Source organism: Pituophis catenifer, unplaced genomic scaffold (genome assembly GCF_029215685.1).
Source record: "Pituophis catenifer annectens isolate HBS135680 unplaced genomic scaffold, rPitCat1.0.hap2 SCAF_1, whole genome shotgun sequence".
Taxonomy (NCBI): Eukaryota; Metazoa; Chordata; class Lepidosauria; order Squamata; family Colubridae; genus Pituophis; species Pituophis catenifer.
This window is the reverse complement of record NW_027256881.1, coordinates 126792116-126808724: the sequence shown is the minus strand read 5'-3', so window position 1 is coordinate 126808724 and position 16609 is coordinate 126792116. Positions and strand designations below refer to the sequence as shown.

The 16609-nt window shown below is 38.1% G+C and overlaps 1 protein-coding gene across 1 annotated transcript in view; it reads right to left on the bottom strand.

Moving 5' to 3' along the window:
* The window catches only part of CSMD1 (CUB and Sushi multiple domains 1), a 1157523-nt gene that overhangs the window by 533182 nt on the left and 607732 nt on the right, over positions 1–16609 (bottom strand). The window contains exon 4 of the mRNA XM_070954938.1: positions 1315–1509. Coding sequence (XP_070811039.1) covers positions 1315–1509 — 195 coding nt within the window. The remainder of the gene's footprint in view (positions 1–1314; positions 1510–16609) is intronic.

Sequence of the window (16609 nt, the reverse complement as noted above, 5' to 3'; positions counted from 1 at the left end):
GTCAGAAGGGTAGAGCAGCTCTCATGTCTAGAGGCAAGATGTTCCAAAGGACAGGGGCCATAGCAGAGAAGGCTTTTCTCCTTGATCTCACTGACCAAATTTCCTTGGCTAATGGAGTCCAAAGAAGCCTCTTCTGCCAGTGCAAGCCAATCCCATTGGGGCAAAATGATAGCCCAGATATCCTGGTCTCATGCTAGCAAGGACTTTAAGGTACTAATAAGCACCTTGTATTGGACACAGAAACAAACTGGCAACAAATGCAGTTCTGTGGTGTTACATGTGCCACCTTCAGTGTCTCCGAGACTGTCTATGCATGGTTACCAGGCAGATGTTGCTTTAGGTACTTCCCTACTGACCATCTAGAGAGAGAAAAGAGGCAATAGTAAAGCCATTTGCTCTGCATTTTAGGAACTCAGTCCTTAGGATTGGGGTATCCATATGTGCAAAAAGCCAGCAGCCATGTGGAGGAAATCAAAGTATTTAAGTGGAGTACCATCGGGATGAAAAAAAAAAACATTGGGATGGCTGGTTATTTTTTTCCAGTAAGACACGATTGGACTCCATAAGGGCTCTCTTGTGACACATAAGTAGCCCTCTTTTGCATTAGTGCTCATCTATTTCTTCCTCTGAGGACTTGATGGGGAAATTTGGAGAAATAGGGAACTGCATCTATTCAATTGATTATATATTATTGTGTTTCATTTTCTAAAATGTTCATATTCCTTAAGGTCATTGCAAAACTTTCAGACATTCAGACCAAAAGATCCAGCTACTTGAAGATAATTTGGGATTCAAATAAGAACCACTGCAGAACAGGACCCCAGAGGAAAGCATGCCAGCTTATTATCAGGGCCATGAATACTTTTTTCCCAGTGAAAGGATCAATCATTTGTCTCATAGCTGGCCATATAAAATACAATGTCCAAACTCTTCCCTGTTTTGTTCCTTTTCCTGTTGCCTGTTCTTCCAACTCAATTCATACTATATTTTCATCTAGCTTCCTTATGCTGAACTGTTCAAAATTGGAATTGATTTGGGTATAAATGAGTTGGTTTAGATTGGGAAGTGGATACTCCCATTAAAAGAGTAACATCTGTTCTAAAAGCACAACATTTTGTGTTTTATTCAGCAGAGATTATCACAAGCACCTGGTTGTAGCTGTGCTCATTTATGGTGGGAACACCATATGGACATGTATTTGTCCTGGCTCAGTGTATGCTAGCTCAGTGACAATGAAGGAATGTCAGCAGAATGTTTATTATGTCGTTGGTTCACATCTCCACAACAAGGTTTATGCTATTTTTAAAGCCTTACCTCTGCAAAATGGCACTGGGAAATCCCATGATGCTCCATTTCCAGGACTCATGAAACATGTCAGCACAGCATGACCTTCCAGGATATAGCCTGCAATGCAACTGTATCGAATTTTATCTCCAATATTGAATCTTGTGCCATGAAGAATGCCTTTAGGTATTTCCCCAGGGTTGCCACAGGTATGGCTGGGTAGCACTATTAGTAAGAGAGAGAGAAAGAGAGAGAAGAAGATTTAGCACAATAGAATGTTCCCAATAAATTTTCATTGACAAGGATTTCTTGTATAAGTCTTTTTTTTTCTTTGCTTCTCTGCTTTCATTTAGAGCAAATAAATTTCAATTAAAATGTCAAAAATTCTCATGCCAGATCTAAATCTGTAATATATAGTTTTCCTGAATTTTATACTTGAGAAAGTATGTTAGTTGTTTCAGCTATTTACCACCTTTGTATTGCAGCGTACATACAATTGATGCATTTCTATAAAAAAAATCAATTGGAGTTTAGCTATTTGCTTCAATCTGATACGGCCAGGATACAATGGTATTTATCTTACTATGTAACATTTAATAGAGCAGTTTGCAAACAGAATTGCCTAAGAAGATTGACTGGCATATGAGGTCAAGTAAGCGATCAGTCTGAAGCAAAAATCACCATCAACCATTTAAGTTTCACCCATATAAGCTACAGTGAAATGATAGGGATTTGGGAAGGCAGAGGTTTAATTTGGAACTATTTATATGGAAGCTTCAGAGGATTATGGTACTTGGCTAACTTGTTCAGACCCACAAACTAAGAAAGATTAGGAAGTGTGTATATATGGAAAGAAAAACATCAAGAAAGTCCACAGTTGTTAGCTAGACTACTATATCTTATAGGCCCAATTGTAAAATAAGGAGTTAATTTTGTTCTTTATCAGACTTTCTATGATGATCTGGAACACAATCATGCCTACATGTAATTATGATTGTTCTATATGGCAATAGAAGTGGATCTGATTTTCTTATATATCATGGGTTGTGGTTGGAGAATGATATTTTTATTAAGGCAAATCCTGTAAAGACCTTACAGGATTTGCCTTAACAACAACTGGGTTTTCCTTGTTCAGAATCAGATGATCAAGCTTTGTTCTCCTCCCATCTCCATTTGAACGGAAAGTGACCCAGGAAAAGGGTCTGACATCAATTAAAATCAAAGCACATTAATCAGACTGTGTATTTCCATGTACTATGCAAATAAATTTTATCAAGCGGCCATGCATGTTTGGCATACTCATTTATTGGTTTACAAAAAGCACTTCAGTGATAAATTCAGCTTCCATATGGTTAATACCAACTCAGCAGTAGATTCAGATGATTAGAAAAGAAATTTTCCTCAAAAATGCTTAGATGTATCAAAGTCCCATGTATTTAGAAAAACAAAATTTCCTTTCTAAAGATGTTTGGCAATCTTAATTTTCTCCTTTTCTAACTCATTTGTTTGCTAATCCTGGTTACCAAATGCACCCAACACTTTACTACCCTCTGATCAACCAAATCTACAGTCCTCTGTCCTATTACAGGCTGGTTGGTTTGCTTTAAGTTCCAATCAGTGGTGAAATGTAAAATTTGTTGCTACCAGTTCTGTGGGCGTAGCTTGGTGGGGCAGTAATGTGACTGGGTGGGCGTGGCCACCTTTTTTTTTTTTTACTTTTAAAAGCATTTTTTCTACAACTTCTTCGCCCAAAGAGGTTGTAGAAAAAATGCTTTTAAAAGGCTCTGACGATCCCAGCTGAGCTGCACGATCATCAGAGCCTTTTTTTTTTTTACTTTTAAAAGCATTTTTTCGACCGAAGTAAAAATGCTTTTAAAAGTAAAAAAAAAAAAAAAAAAGGCTCTGATGATCACGCGGCTCAGCTGGGCATGGCCAAGGATTTTTGCTACCGGTTTTCTGAACCACCCGCCGTCATCACTACCGGATCGGGTGATCTGGTCCGAACCAGGAGCATTTCACCCCTGGTTCCAATCATTCGGCATTATCCTTGTTTCATTCTAAAAGGATTTTGGGCATGTAGAATATCAAATATTATAGAAGGAACAAGCAGGTAGGAAATATGGAAATTAAAATCCAGGTCTTTGTGTGTGTGTGTGTGTGTGTGTGTGTGTGTGTGTGTATACACACACACACACACACACACACACACACACACACACACATACATACACAGTATACACATATACACATATACACATCCTTACATAATTGAAGTTCAATTTTTTGCATTATTCTATATAAAAGTAAAGGCTGAATGCACATTTCAAATTTTGCATAATCATAGTAGTCCATAACTGTCAGAAAAATGATATCAATTACTTGCATCGCTGTCTATGTAATAATGATTTACCTTTAAATTACAAATGGATCAGCCAATTTTGATTTAACAAGATTTTGATATATCTTTCAAATACCACTTTCAAGTTTGCTATCAAAATCCTATGTGAAATTCACATTAACTTCAGAGATTACAAGAAAAGAGATTCCTAGCTAAACACTGTACAACCAAACCGTAAAATTGTTTGGGAGAAAAAACAAAACACAACACATTGGCTTGAAATGCACAATATAGTGAAACTGGTGGCAGCATCTTTTGCCTATATTTCAGATCTTATTAGGAAAGCCTAATTTAAAGAGACAATTTCGAATGCATTAAAAAAAAATCTGAAGCAAAAATGTCATTATGCTGTATCATAATGCAGTTTCATCACAAGGTTGCTTCTGCAACTACTGTTTGTATAAGTCAGCTACCAAACTCTTCAGCATGCAGAGTTCATTAATCAAAGAAGCCAGGCCTTTCTATCAGGAATACCATGAAACAACTTTTTCTTTTAACTATTACATGAATTTTTACAAAGCTACCAAAGATGTAAAAATGTTGTCTTTGGACAAAACTTGTTATAACTGCATCTTAAGCTGACCATTCAATCTATATGGAGCATTGTTGTTCAAACTTGACAATTTTAAGAGGCGTGCTTCTTAAAGAAGGAATTCTGGAAACTGAAGTCCACACATCTTTAAATGGCCTGAAATTACTGTTGCAAATGGTTACTCTCATTAATAATAGGAACTATTATTTCATAATGGTAATATATTTTTTCTACAGGACATTTCAAATAAGCTGTATGCCTATCCCAGTCTGGTTTTCTATGCATTGCCTTTTCACCTTGTTATCCTTGTTGGATTTCCATCAGTCTTTTCCTCACTTCCTGTGCACCATATTTGTTACCACCTTCTCAATTCCCCTCCTTTCTCTTGTTCTCCCCAAATAGTACTCCCCATGCTTTTCTCCTCATGTAGGCAAAGACACAATCTTTTAAGTATTGGAATGCAGGTAAAGGATGAGTGGGAAATTCTTCAGAAGCTCTTTTGATAGAGCAAGTGAGATAGGAGTGTTTACCAATGGATGGAAGACACTGTGAAAAGATCTATCTATGAATCAGGCCAAGTATGAATGTACAGATGAGTTGGTATATAATGTAAGTTACAGAAAAGAAAACATGGATATATGGCAAAGGGTCTGGTTACTTGAAGGTCCACCTGTCTGCCATAATATCTGCCTGGTTGATTGAATCCTGTAGGGTTGGCATGCTTTGCATTCCTTCAAGGTGTCTCTGAAGGATCTTTCTCTGTAGCAGCATCTGCCCTCTGGAAAAAAGATGTCCCCAAGATTTGGTGGCCAGCACTCTGCTGTTGTTTAGAAGAGCTGTAGGCCTTCATGAAGACCTTTGGTGAAAGAGGGTAAGATCTGCAAGTTTAAATCCTCCTGTTCCTCCTGCTACTCCTCTTCCTCCTCCTCTATGACCATACCTTTAACACCATTAAACATCAACATCTGCCTATCCCAGGTCTTTGGAAAAGTTTTTATACTGGATAAAGATGCCGGGTCCAGTGTAAACAACATCTCCATCTTTAGCCTCTATGAGATATAATTATTCTCATTAAGAGGAGCCAAAGGAAATCCTCCTCCCAATTCTGTAGCCGATAGCATTGTGCTGTCTTTACAGGCCACTTGTCCTCAACTTCCCTCAGATTCATGAAGAAACTTTAACCTAAGAGAAACTACTGGTGTTTCAGGGCGCATTTGGGCCCATAACCTATTGGGGAATTGTACAGTGGCTGTTTAAAAGTAGTCAGAGACACTGAACTTGTAGTTTTATATAAATAAATATATTTTACATGTTTTTCTATCAAGACACCTGGTCTACCTCAGCATGTGGGAGGGAGATACTACATCCCTTTTGCCTTTCAGCTCCAATCCAGGAGCCCTCAAGCAGTCACATTCAAGACAAACCATTTTATACCAAATTTATATTTTGCTGATAAAGAAATAAAGGGAGACTAGTATAGATCTATTTCAAGCTATTTAGCTCTCATCAGCTAGCCATACCCTTACTTGGATTTGAACTTGGGCTGCCTGCACGTTAGGCAGTTGTATTAACCTCTGAGCCACAAGTTCTCCTCCCTTCATCAGCTTGAGCCAGGGGAGAGATTATGGGGAGCAGTATGGTCCCTCCCACATGCTGGGGTAGACCAGGTGTCTCAATAGGAAAACATTTAATCTCTCCCCTGGCTCAAGCTGATGAAGGGAGGATAACTTGTGGCTTAGAGGTTAATACAACTGCCTAACGTGCAGGCAGCCCAAGTTCAAATCTAAGTAAAGGTATAGCTAGATGATGAGAGCTAAATAGTTTGAAATAGATCTATACTAGTCTCCCTTTATTTCTTTATCAGAAAAATATAAATTTTATACACACACACACACACACACACACACATCAAACTAGATAGTCAGGCAAACAAGAGCATCATAAGGTAAATCACATAGCACACAAGGCACACAGAAGAAAAAAGGGAGGAAAAAAGGGAAACTCCCTCTCCACACCCAGACCAACCAATCACAGAGCAGATTGCCTCATGTAGGAGTCAGCAGTCTGGTAACAATCAAACACAACTGTGTGTTCTGGCTCACTGCGCCAACCCCACTACTCCAGCTACTAAATTTAAATATCTTCTTCTTCTTCTTCATCATCATCATCTATTATCGTACCTTTAACGCCATCAAACATCAATATTTGCCTATCCCAGATCTTTGGGAAAGTTTTGAAAGTGAATAAAAATTCTAGATCCATTCTAAACAACTAGCCGACTGTGAGACCAACCACAATAATAATAAACTATCTCCTTCCAACACTCACTTTCTCACTTTAAATCATCTCTCTCATACTTTTTCTCTTTTTTTTTCTTTTTTAGATTCTTTACAAGAGAAAAGGAGAGTGATAAAATGATGGATATTCTTCTCTGATCCCTGACTGATTGTTCCCATATGAACACAGCTGTTGACAGAGAAAAAAAAATCTCTATCTGATGAAGTTTAAGGCTAGACAGCATGAGAGATTTTAAGTTTAATTTCAAAAAATGGAATTGTTCACATGATACAATTACCTGTCAAGATCAAACATGATTAGTTTATTTAACTGCTTTTCAGAAAACATTGAAACAATATTTAAGTTGGTATGCAGGACCAGCTGTGCAATCTCAGATTTGAAATAAAAATGTATTATGATGGACATATCATACAGCTGTACAGCACAGGCAAATATTTCATTACCCAAGCCACATCTGATTCATGGCATAAGTACATTTCAATAGATGTATTTCAGTAGAATTTTAGGGGTATGCAACATAGGTTGAGATTTATTAAATAATTAAAAAACCAGGTTTTTGAAGAACTTTGAAGATTTATTGCAAGCACAGACCTCACCTGTCCTTATTTAAACATGCAATTTCTTTAGAAGAATGTATGATTTATTCATTCTTCTGAATGAAATGAAAGCATTTTATGGCAGTGATTTTCTACTGTGAAATAAGTTGTTTAATGGTGCTTTATCTTTATTATCTTTAATGCAACATTTATCTTTAAAATCTTGAATTATAAAGGTAATTTTGAATTAATTGAGATGATATCATAAAAATGGTTAAGCCAAAATAAGAAAGGAATCCTATATAAAAAAATACTGTATATTTGGAAATTATGAATAAATCAAGCACAGTGCATTTTAGTCCATAATGTCTTTTATTGGTTCCTCTGTAATTATAACCTCCAAGATCCCAACTAACTGGACTTGGAAACATGCAGATTCCTAACCTGACAGGGTTTTTTTTCTTTTAAGGATCCTGTAATCCCTTTATTTGGGGTGGAGTCGGGGCGCCTGAATGGAGCTTGAGTGTTTACTGGCTGGATACCCTTCCTGATGCCTGTGCAGAGTTTGCAGCAGATAATTACTCATTGTGTCCAGAGAGTATCTGCCGCCACCTAGGACTGAACTCACGGCCTCTTGATTGTGAGGCGAGAGCTCCACCTCTAAGCCACCACACTGCTCCCATCCCTAACCTGACAGTAACCTTGAGATTTCAAGATAAATAGTCTTTTATGGACCTGACCATAGATGTATTCAATCCTCTTTTATTATGGGTATTGCTTAGAAAAATCTAAGTTAGTGGACAGCTCTTGCAATAACTAGTTAACTATGAATTCCATGAAGCACTTTTGCTTGTTTGTTCCAAATCTGCATCCCAACAACTTCACTTCTATAAAGAAACTGGATATTATTGACTAATGCTTGTTCCTCTATGTGCTTCATTTAAACTATCATCTCTTGGCTGCAAACATCTGGCACTGGATGGCAGTAAAGAGCTGTCCAGCCTCTAATTTCCTGGATCTCCACAATCCCTTTTTTTTAAAACTGGCATCACATTGGCTACCATCCAGTCCTTTGGCACTGAGCCCAACCTGAGACACAAGTTACATATTTTTGCTAGAGGTCAATAATCTTACACTTGAGATCTTTAAGAACTCTCCAGAGGATGGCATCAGGTCCGCAAAGATGTCCTGGAATATTTCCTCTAATTTGCTTTACAGTCTTTTTACCAATTCACTCCCTGAGAAGTCAATACAGGCTTGGGAATCTTCCTTACAGATGAGGCAGAAAATAGAGAGAATCCCTTCTATTTCTCTGCAAGGTGTATTTCTCCTCCACTATTATATCCCTTTTGCTCTTTTATTTTTAATGGCCCAAGTATTTTCTCTAATTGGTTTTCTTCTTTTAATTTGCTCAGGCAACTTCTTTATATTTGAGGAGGTCCTTGGAGCTCTCTGAGCTTGGTTGTTGTTGTTGTTGTTGTTGTTGTTGTTGTTGTTGTTGTTGTTGTTGTTGTTTGCAGATGTTTCATTACCCAAACTAGGTAAAATAATTTTTAAAAAGTAAGATTTCCCTGTCAGTTGTGTTTGACTCTAGGGTGAGATGCTTATCTCTTGGCGAGGAGCCAGCATTGTCCAAAGACAATTTCTGTATTCATGTGGCCAGCATAGCTATATGCCAAAGGTACACAGAATGCTGTTACCTTCCTACAAAAGTGGTACCTATTTATCTATTTTGCATGTTTTCAAACTGTTAGGTGAGCAGGAAACAAAAGCAAAGGAGATGTCAAAAGAGAAAGTCTGGATGCTAACAGGAAGACAGGATATATTAACTTCTCTTTTACATTTGTGTTATCTCAGAAGGGAAATGGTGCTAAGAGAGACTGTAACTACAGGTAGTCCTTGATTTACAAGCATTCATTTAGTGGTTGTTGGAAGTTACGACGACACTACAAAAAAGTGACTAATGACTGGTTTTCACACTTACAACCATTGCAGCATTCCCATGGTCACGTGTTCAAGATTCAGACACTTGGCAACTGACTCATATTTATGATGGTTGCATTTCCTGGGGTTATGTGATCACCTTTTGCAACCTTCTGACAAGCAAAGTTAATGGAGAAGCCAGATTCACTTAACAATCATGTTACTAACATAACAACTGCAGAGATTCACTTAAGAACTGTGGCAAGAAAGGTCACAAAATGGGGCAAAACTCAACTGTCTTGCTTAGCAACAGACATTGTGGGCTCATTTGAGGTCGTTTGTCAAGGACTACCTGTATTTTAAACTAATCCAGGTCTCCAGGGCAAGATGATAGCATGCCAGGGTAGTGAAGGAAATAGTGGAGATGAATACAGAATTGTCCTCAAGAATAATGAGGAATCCTGGCCAAATACTAGAAGACTGAAGGACAATAACATGAGAAACCACAGATAGGTCAGCTTGACATCTGCATTGAGCATGGCCTTCAAACAGATTGTCAAGGACCATGTTTGTGAGCATTTGGATAAACATGCTACAATCCAAAGGCATCAGGGCAAGGTGGCGACAAATAAATCATGCCAAACTAACCTTCTCCTATTCTTTGGGAGAGCTATGGGCCAAATAGATAGGCCAGGGACAATATATTTTCGCCTTCACCAAAGTCTGTCATGGGAAAATAGAATGATATAACTGTTAGAGGAATAGAGGTTGAATCAGCGCACCTGAGGAATATCACCAGAGGGAAGGACTGCCCTAGAATGACACAAGGATCTATCCTGGGTCCTGTGTTTTTCACCATGGGTAGCAATCATTTGGGCCAAGGAATTATGGCCATGTTTAATAAGTCTGTAGAGCACACAAAGTTGAGAAGGATGGGTAATACTTTAAAAGAGATAAAGGACTTAAAAAGTTCGAGAAAGGTGTCTCAACAGTGGGCTGAAATCAATATGAATGGTAGATTGGAACAGGACAGAATTGAGACTGCCATATATAGGAAGGGATGCTTAATCCTCCTCTAAATAAGTTAAATATTGATCACTTAAATATATTAATCTTCTGTACCAGGGGTGTCAAACTCAAGGCCCAGGAGCCAGATCTGGTCCATGGGGTTCTTAGATCTGGCCCACGGGAAACAGCAAAGGACCAGCCTGTGGTGCTCCCGCCAGTGGAAATGGAGCTAGGGAGTGGCGCCCGCAGCCCTCCCAAGTTCCGTTTTCTCTGGCAGAGGATTTCAGGAGACCATCACAGCCAAAAACAGAGCTCAGGAGCCCATTTTCACTGGCAGAGAGCTCAGGCCACCACAGGCGCCCCCAACATGAGTGATGTCGAGCTGGCCATGCCCATCCTAGCCCCCTGAGGTCAAACACAATTGTGATGCAGCCCTCAATGAAATCAAATTTGACACCCCTGCACTAGACGTACTGAGTGTAATTCAGAGCAGGTTACTAACTCTAGGGTAAAAGGCACATTATATTATATAAGGCAGTTATGCATTACATATTGATTAGATTGTACAATATGCAAACTAATTTCAACGCAACCAAGCAAATATGGCTTAAGCCATTTCCAGGCCCAAGGGATAAAATTCCTAAGCAGAGTAAGAGGCTGAGAAGAAATGGAATACCCTGTTTCCCCCAAAATAAGACATCCCCTGATAATAAGCCCAATCGGGCTTTTGAGCGCATGGCAATAAGGCCACGCACTTATTTCAGGGTTCAAAAAAATATAAGACAGGGTCTTATTTTCAGGAAAACATGGTATAATTAAAGGAACAATGGTACTGTGAAGTTTTAGAAAGATGCCCTAATTAATTCATGAGCCATGAGCCAAACTTCAAAAGAAATATAGCCTTTTATTAGGAGCACCATTTCGGCAATATTCGGTGCAGTTAGAACTTATCCCATGTAGATTTACGGTCCCCTATGACCCTGTCTCTCCCCTCCTCCCTGGCCATGTCATAAATCACAGTCTCCAATTAAGCACTTTGGCTGGCTGTGAAACCCAACACTCTCCTACTGATTGCGGTAAGAAAGCATCTGTGGAATGTAGTTTCAGTTAGGGAAATCAATCAGCTCCATCAGTTCTCCCTCCCTCCTGCTTGAAATGGCAACTTGAAAGATTTGCAAGGTACTTTACAGAGGTTGTTTGGTTGCTACAGTGCCACTATAAATTTATAATACAGGTAGTCCTCACTTTACAACCACAATTGAGCCCAGAATTTCCCAGACCTTTTTTGCCACAGCTGTTAAGTGAATCACATGGTCATTAAGTGAATCTAACTTCCACCATTGACTTTACTTTTCTCAAGCCAGTTGGGTAGGTTACCTATGGGGATCACATGACCCTGGAACAGTGCAACTGTCATAAATACATGATGGTTACCAAGTGGCTAGCATTTTGATCACATGGACCATGGAGATGCTGTGATGGTCGTAAGTATGGATACCGGTCATAAATCTATTTTTTTCAATGCTGTTATAACTTCAGGCGGTCATTAAACAAATGGTTGTAAGTCAAGGACTATACATACTGTAGGTACTGATACAGGTAACAGTGCAAGCTCAAATGTGCATCTGCCATTCAAAGATCTTAGCTGGTAAAGTTTTTTTCAGAAATAATAGTAGAATGGCTGGTCCTACATTTCAGATATTTTGTTCACAATGGAATGGAATACAGAATAAACACATTTTAATTTTTATCACATCAATAGCCTAAGAAGTATTTGCATTCGTTCAGCTGTTCTGACACTTGCAACCATCATCAACATATTATGTCGGTACTTTGTTTGCAGAATTACAGATCGTTTTTTTCTCCCCAATCACAAAATAAAGTCTCTGTATTTTTCTTTGCCATTTTGTCAATGCTGCAGTGTGAACAAATACTGGGAAATCTTAAAAGAAGAACACTGCCTTGACTTTTATTATTTTAAGGACTACGGTTCATGAGTTCTGTTCTTTTCCAGTTCTTTCATCTATATAATTACCCTTTCAGTCCCACCCCATGCAATTTCCCCATCTATATTCTTAGCTGCGTTGCATTGTGAGGATTTTAGCCCACCTACACCTTTTTTTGTGTGTGTGATAGTTCACAAATGAGGGCTTTGGGAAGCTTTCCTTGGAAATAATAAAACTACTGTGCAGGTGTTGGCTTTTCATTCGAGCTATCTCCTGGGCTCTCTCTTCATCGCTGTACAGTCCTCCAGAGATAGAAGTTGGTCATAAGAGTTGAGCAAAAACACACGAAAAGTTTTTGCCTGTCATTGGAAAGCAATTTCAATTTCCTTATGCAAATCAAGAAGGTAGGGCATGAGACACTGGAAGAACAGGTGTTTGGATTTCATTATGTCCTACAGCAGGGGTGTCAAACTCGTGGCCTGTGGGCCGGATGCATCATGCATTGACCACACCCACCTGTTTTAGCGAAGGGGGGGAAGTCACACTACGTCATGTGATGACATCGTGATGACACAAATTTGACACCCCTGACCTACAACGTAAGAAACTGAGAACATCTTCTCCACAGCACAAGAATTATAGATACAAGGGATATAGCAGAAGAAACTGAGAACTTCTTCTAGAGCACAAGCGTTTACTGAACCACTTTGGACATTCACCAAACTAATTCTACCCTTTAGAGGAACCAGATGTTGTCTCACATCTCTTGGTGAGAATTCAAAGGCAGAAGCTCTGCACTTACCCATTCCAGGTTGATGTTCTATGCAATGAGCAAAGCTAACCCTTCTGGCTGTTGATATTCTTTTAACAGATGGAAAAGTATGTAATACTTGATTCTCCTTCTGGCACTTAGATAGAAAAGATAATTTTCATTTAATAATGTTCTCTTTAGGAAGAATCACAGTCAGGGTTTTTCTTCATTCAAAATGTGAAACTTTGCTGATCTATAATGATCATCTGTGTTCTTTGTGTAAGGCCACTTAGAACTGCTTTGTCTTGTCTCTACCTTCTTATCTATCTTGTCCTCGACTTACGACCACAATTGAGGCTAAAATTTCCACTGCTAAGCAAGACAGTTGTTAAGTGAATTTTGCCCCCATTTTTACTATCTTTCCTGCCACAGTTGTTAAGGGAATCACTGCAGTTGTTAAGTTAGGAAAATGGTTGCTAAGTGAATCTGGCTTCCCCATTGACTTTACTTGTCAAATGACCTCCAAAGATGATCACATGACCCTTAGACACTGCAGCTGTCGTAAATACATACCAGTTGCCAAGCATGCAAATTTTGATCACTCGACTATGGGGATGTTACAATGGACAGAAACGTGAAAAATGGTCATAAGTCATTTTTTTCAATGCTGTTGCAACTTTGAATGGTCACTAAACAAATAGTTGTTAGTCAAGGATTACATGTACAGGTATATGAGTTGTACTCTTTCAGGGATAGTAGAAGTTAAAGTGCTTAATTCCCGCCCCTCCTCTTCTTTGACAGTTGCTGCACAGAAAACATGATACCTCTTCTTCTTTTAATGACCCTATAATCCATTGCAGGATGGAGTCTGGGCAACTGAATGGAGCTAGCAGAATGTTTTAATGGCTGGATGCCCTTCCTGTTGCCAATGCAGAGTTTTGTTCAACAAATATATTCTCAATGTGCCCAGAGAGAGAAATATCTACCACCACCTAGGATCAAACTCACAGCCTCCTGATTGTGAAGCGAGAGCTCCACCACTGGAGAAAACATGATACATGTTGCAGCAAAATTATAGGGACTGGCTATAAACAACAATAACAAAACAAAATGTATAAAGAAATCCAGCATAGATCCTATCATTGTCAGGGAAACAAATGAAAGAGAGCCAACTCATATTTCACCAATTAATCTACAACCAATCTAGAACCAATGAACTGAAAACAATTTGCTCCCAAATGACTATATGTATCTTCTGAATTCCCACTGAATTCCCCTTGTATTCTCAAGACTATGAGAACAATTTAAAAAACATCTTTATCTGACATAGATATTACAGAGTTTGGAGGCATGAAAAATTGAAGGCACAAAATTGAGATCACCAGAATAGGAATACAAAAGACAAATCAAGAAAAGGATCTGGATATGGACATGGAACAACTGTCGCAAAAAATCCTGATGATGCCTCTTTATTTATTACAAAGTAGGCTGGTGAAAGATCAAATCCCGCAATGTCATAGGAAGGATTTAAAAGTCACGATTGTGCAGAGCAAAAAGAAGGATATAACATTGGACTATTTGCCCAGAGATAAAATATTTGTTTGATATTTCTGAAAACTCCTAAGGGGCTTTTAGATGAACCAGGATTGAAAAGATGATGATTTCCATATAACATATAGATAAAAGTTAGCTTATGGGAAGAAGAATAACTTATTATTATTATTATTTGCAACTTTAAAAGAGGCTGAAAAGTTAGTATATTGATTTATGTTAGGTATGATGAAATTTGGAAACCACTTCTTTTTTATTGTCTTTGTTGACTTGTTCTTCTCTTTATTTTTGTTGACTTTTTTCTTCTTTTTCTTTTTCTTCTGCACTTTCTATTTTTTTTTAGTTTTGTTTCTATTAGTATTTACTGTTTATTAAAAACTTTACTACAGTTTTTTTTTAAAAAAACATATTTATTCAAAGATTAGTTTCCCCTCCACCCGTATAAATGTGTGGGAATTATGGAGATGGTCATATCCTTGTCATCTTATCACTGATAAGACTTGAAGCTGCTGATAAGAATTGAAGCTGTTGAAAAGAAGAGAAGGTGATAGATGTGCTAATGACTGCAAACTTCCTTGCTGAAAAACATGAATTCCTGAAGATAAGCCAAGGCTTGGGGAAGATTACTTGCCTGGAGAATTCTGTTTGTTTGTTTTAATACTTACTCCAGGCTGCTTTTTTTTATTTTTGATCCTTCCCAGATTATCTTTTCCCTTCCCCTCATTTCCATTCAGTTTTCATCTCACCTTTTTCTTTATCTTCCCTTCTCTATCTCATTTTCTGTTTCCTTCTTTACCATTTATCCTGGATAGGATAGGAGAAAATCTATCTGTGTAGTATATATTTGCATATTTCTCTGCATGAGGAAAAATGGTTGATGTATGACTGATATAATTTTAAGAAATAGGGTACCTTTACAAGATATGCTCATGCAAACACACACATACACACGCCTACAGTTGCATGTTGAAGATAAGGTACTCCCAGTGAAATGATATATTTCTATGTATTGGTGAATGAACAAAAGCTGAGACAACTTTTCATGGACAATTTAATATAGCATTTTTCTGCAAGTCTGAATGTGCACTTAGTATTTATGTGCAATTGTTCATAGAGTTCTGTGAACAACAATTTCAAATTTAGCTATAATGTGGACTCTCCTCTCTCCTTTATCTACCCCAGTTGCACATTTTCAGTTATATGGCACGAATGGCACTAATGGGACTCCAGCTCCCTGGTGCAAGAGCTCAATTAAGACATTGATCATTGGGAAACTTATAACAGGAAGGAAGGAAATAAAAAGGGGGAAAGTAGATAGGTGGGAGGGAGAAAGGAAGGAAGGAAGGAAGGAAGGAAGGAAGGAAGGAAGGAAGGAAGGAAAGATAGGCCGAAGAATTGTTAAGACATCATCTGATGAACAAGATATATCTTGGCCTCTTGCAAGATATAACTTCTACCCAAGTTTTTCATGGACTATGAACAAAAATTTTATTGATTTAATCATCTGACCATATCTTATACTTCTGTTATGGTCAGATGATTAAATCAATAAACTTTAATTTAATAAACTGATAAAAGTCTACAGGCAAATAAAAAGAAAATAGTAGGACATATTTACGATATTGCCCCTGTTATTAACCCCAATCTGTTCTAGATAGTCTGCTACTTCATAAAGATCTTTGACATAGAGTGTAGTCTTATTGGTGATAAGGTTTGTTCCCTGCAAAAAGTAGGACAGTTTCTCCTGGGTGCCCTAGTACTTTTTACCTTTTCAATATTAATAAACAGTCCATTTCACAGAAACACAGTTTACAATAAAAGAAGATACAGTATGTAAAATATCTTCAACAACTGATGCGCCAAAGATGGATAATCCTTCTGGAAATAGAACTCCATAAAAACTCTCAAAGGAACAATACAAAGGAATCTAGTTGCTCAAAATGAGCTCTGGAAAAAAAATCTCTTTTAAGATACTGAGGCATATAAATACTTTTCTAACTGAGAGGCTGATTTGTGCTGAGTCAGCCACTTCAAAGACTTAACAAGTTTAAGTGATGCAATTATCATATATATCAAACTTGGAAACCGCCCATCTCACTCACAGAGCAACTCTAGTGAGATGGCACTTGAAAGTTAGGCAGCCTAACTTTTATGCTACTGCTCTTCAGAACAAAACTTGAGTAATCTATCTGAGTCCATAGATAAGATGTTCAGCCAATAGTTGAATACTGTAATTTATCCATGACTTTGAATAGGTATTATAGTCAACTCTGCCCTTATTGTTGGAGTTGATGTAGACTTATTCAACCTCCAATATGCATTTCAAGAGCATGGACTTTATCAGTTCAGTCACCAGAGGCCAAGGTGGAGTAAGGAAGTATC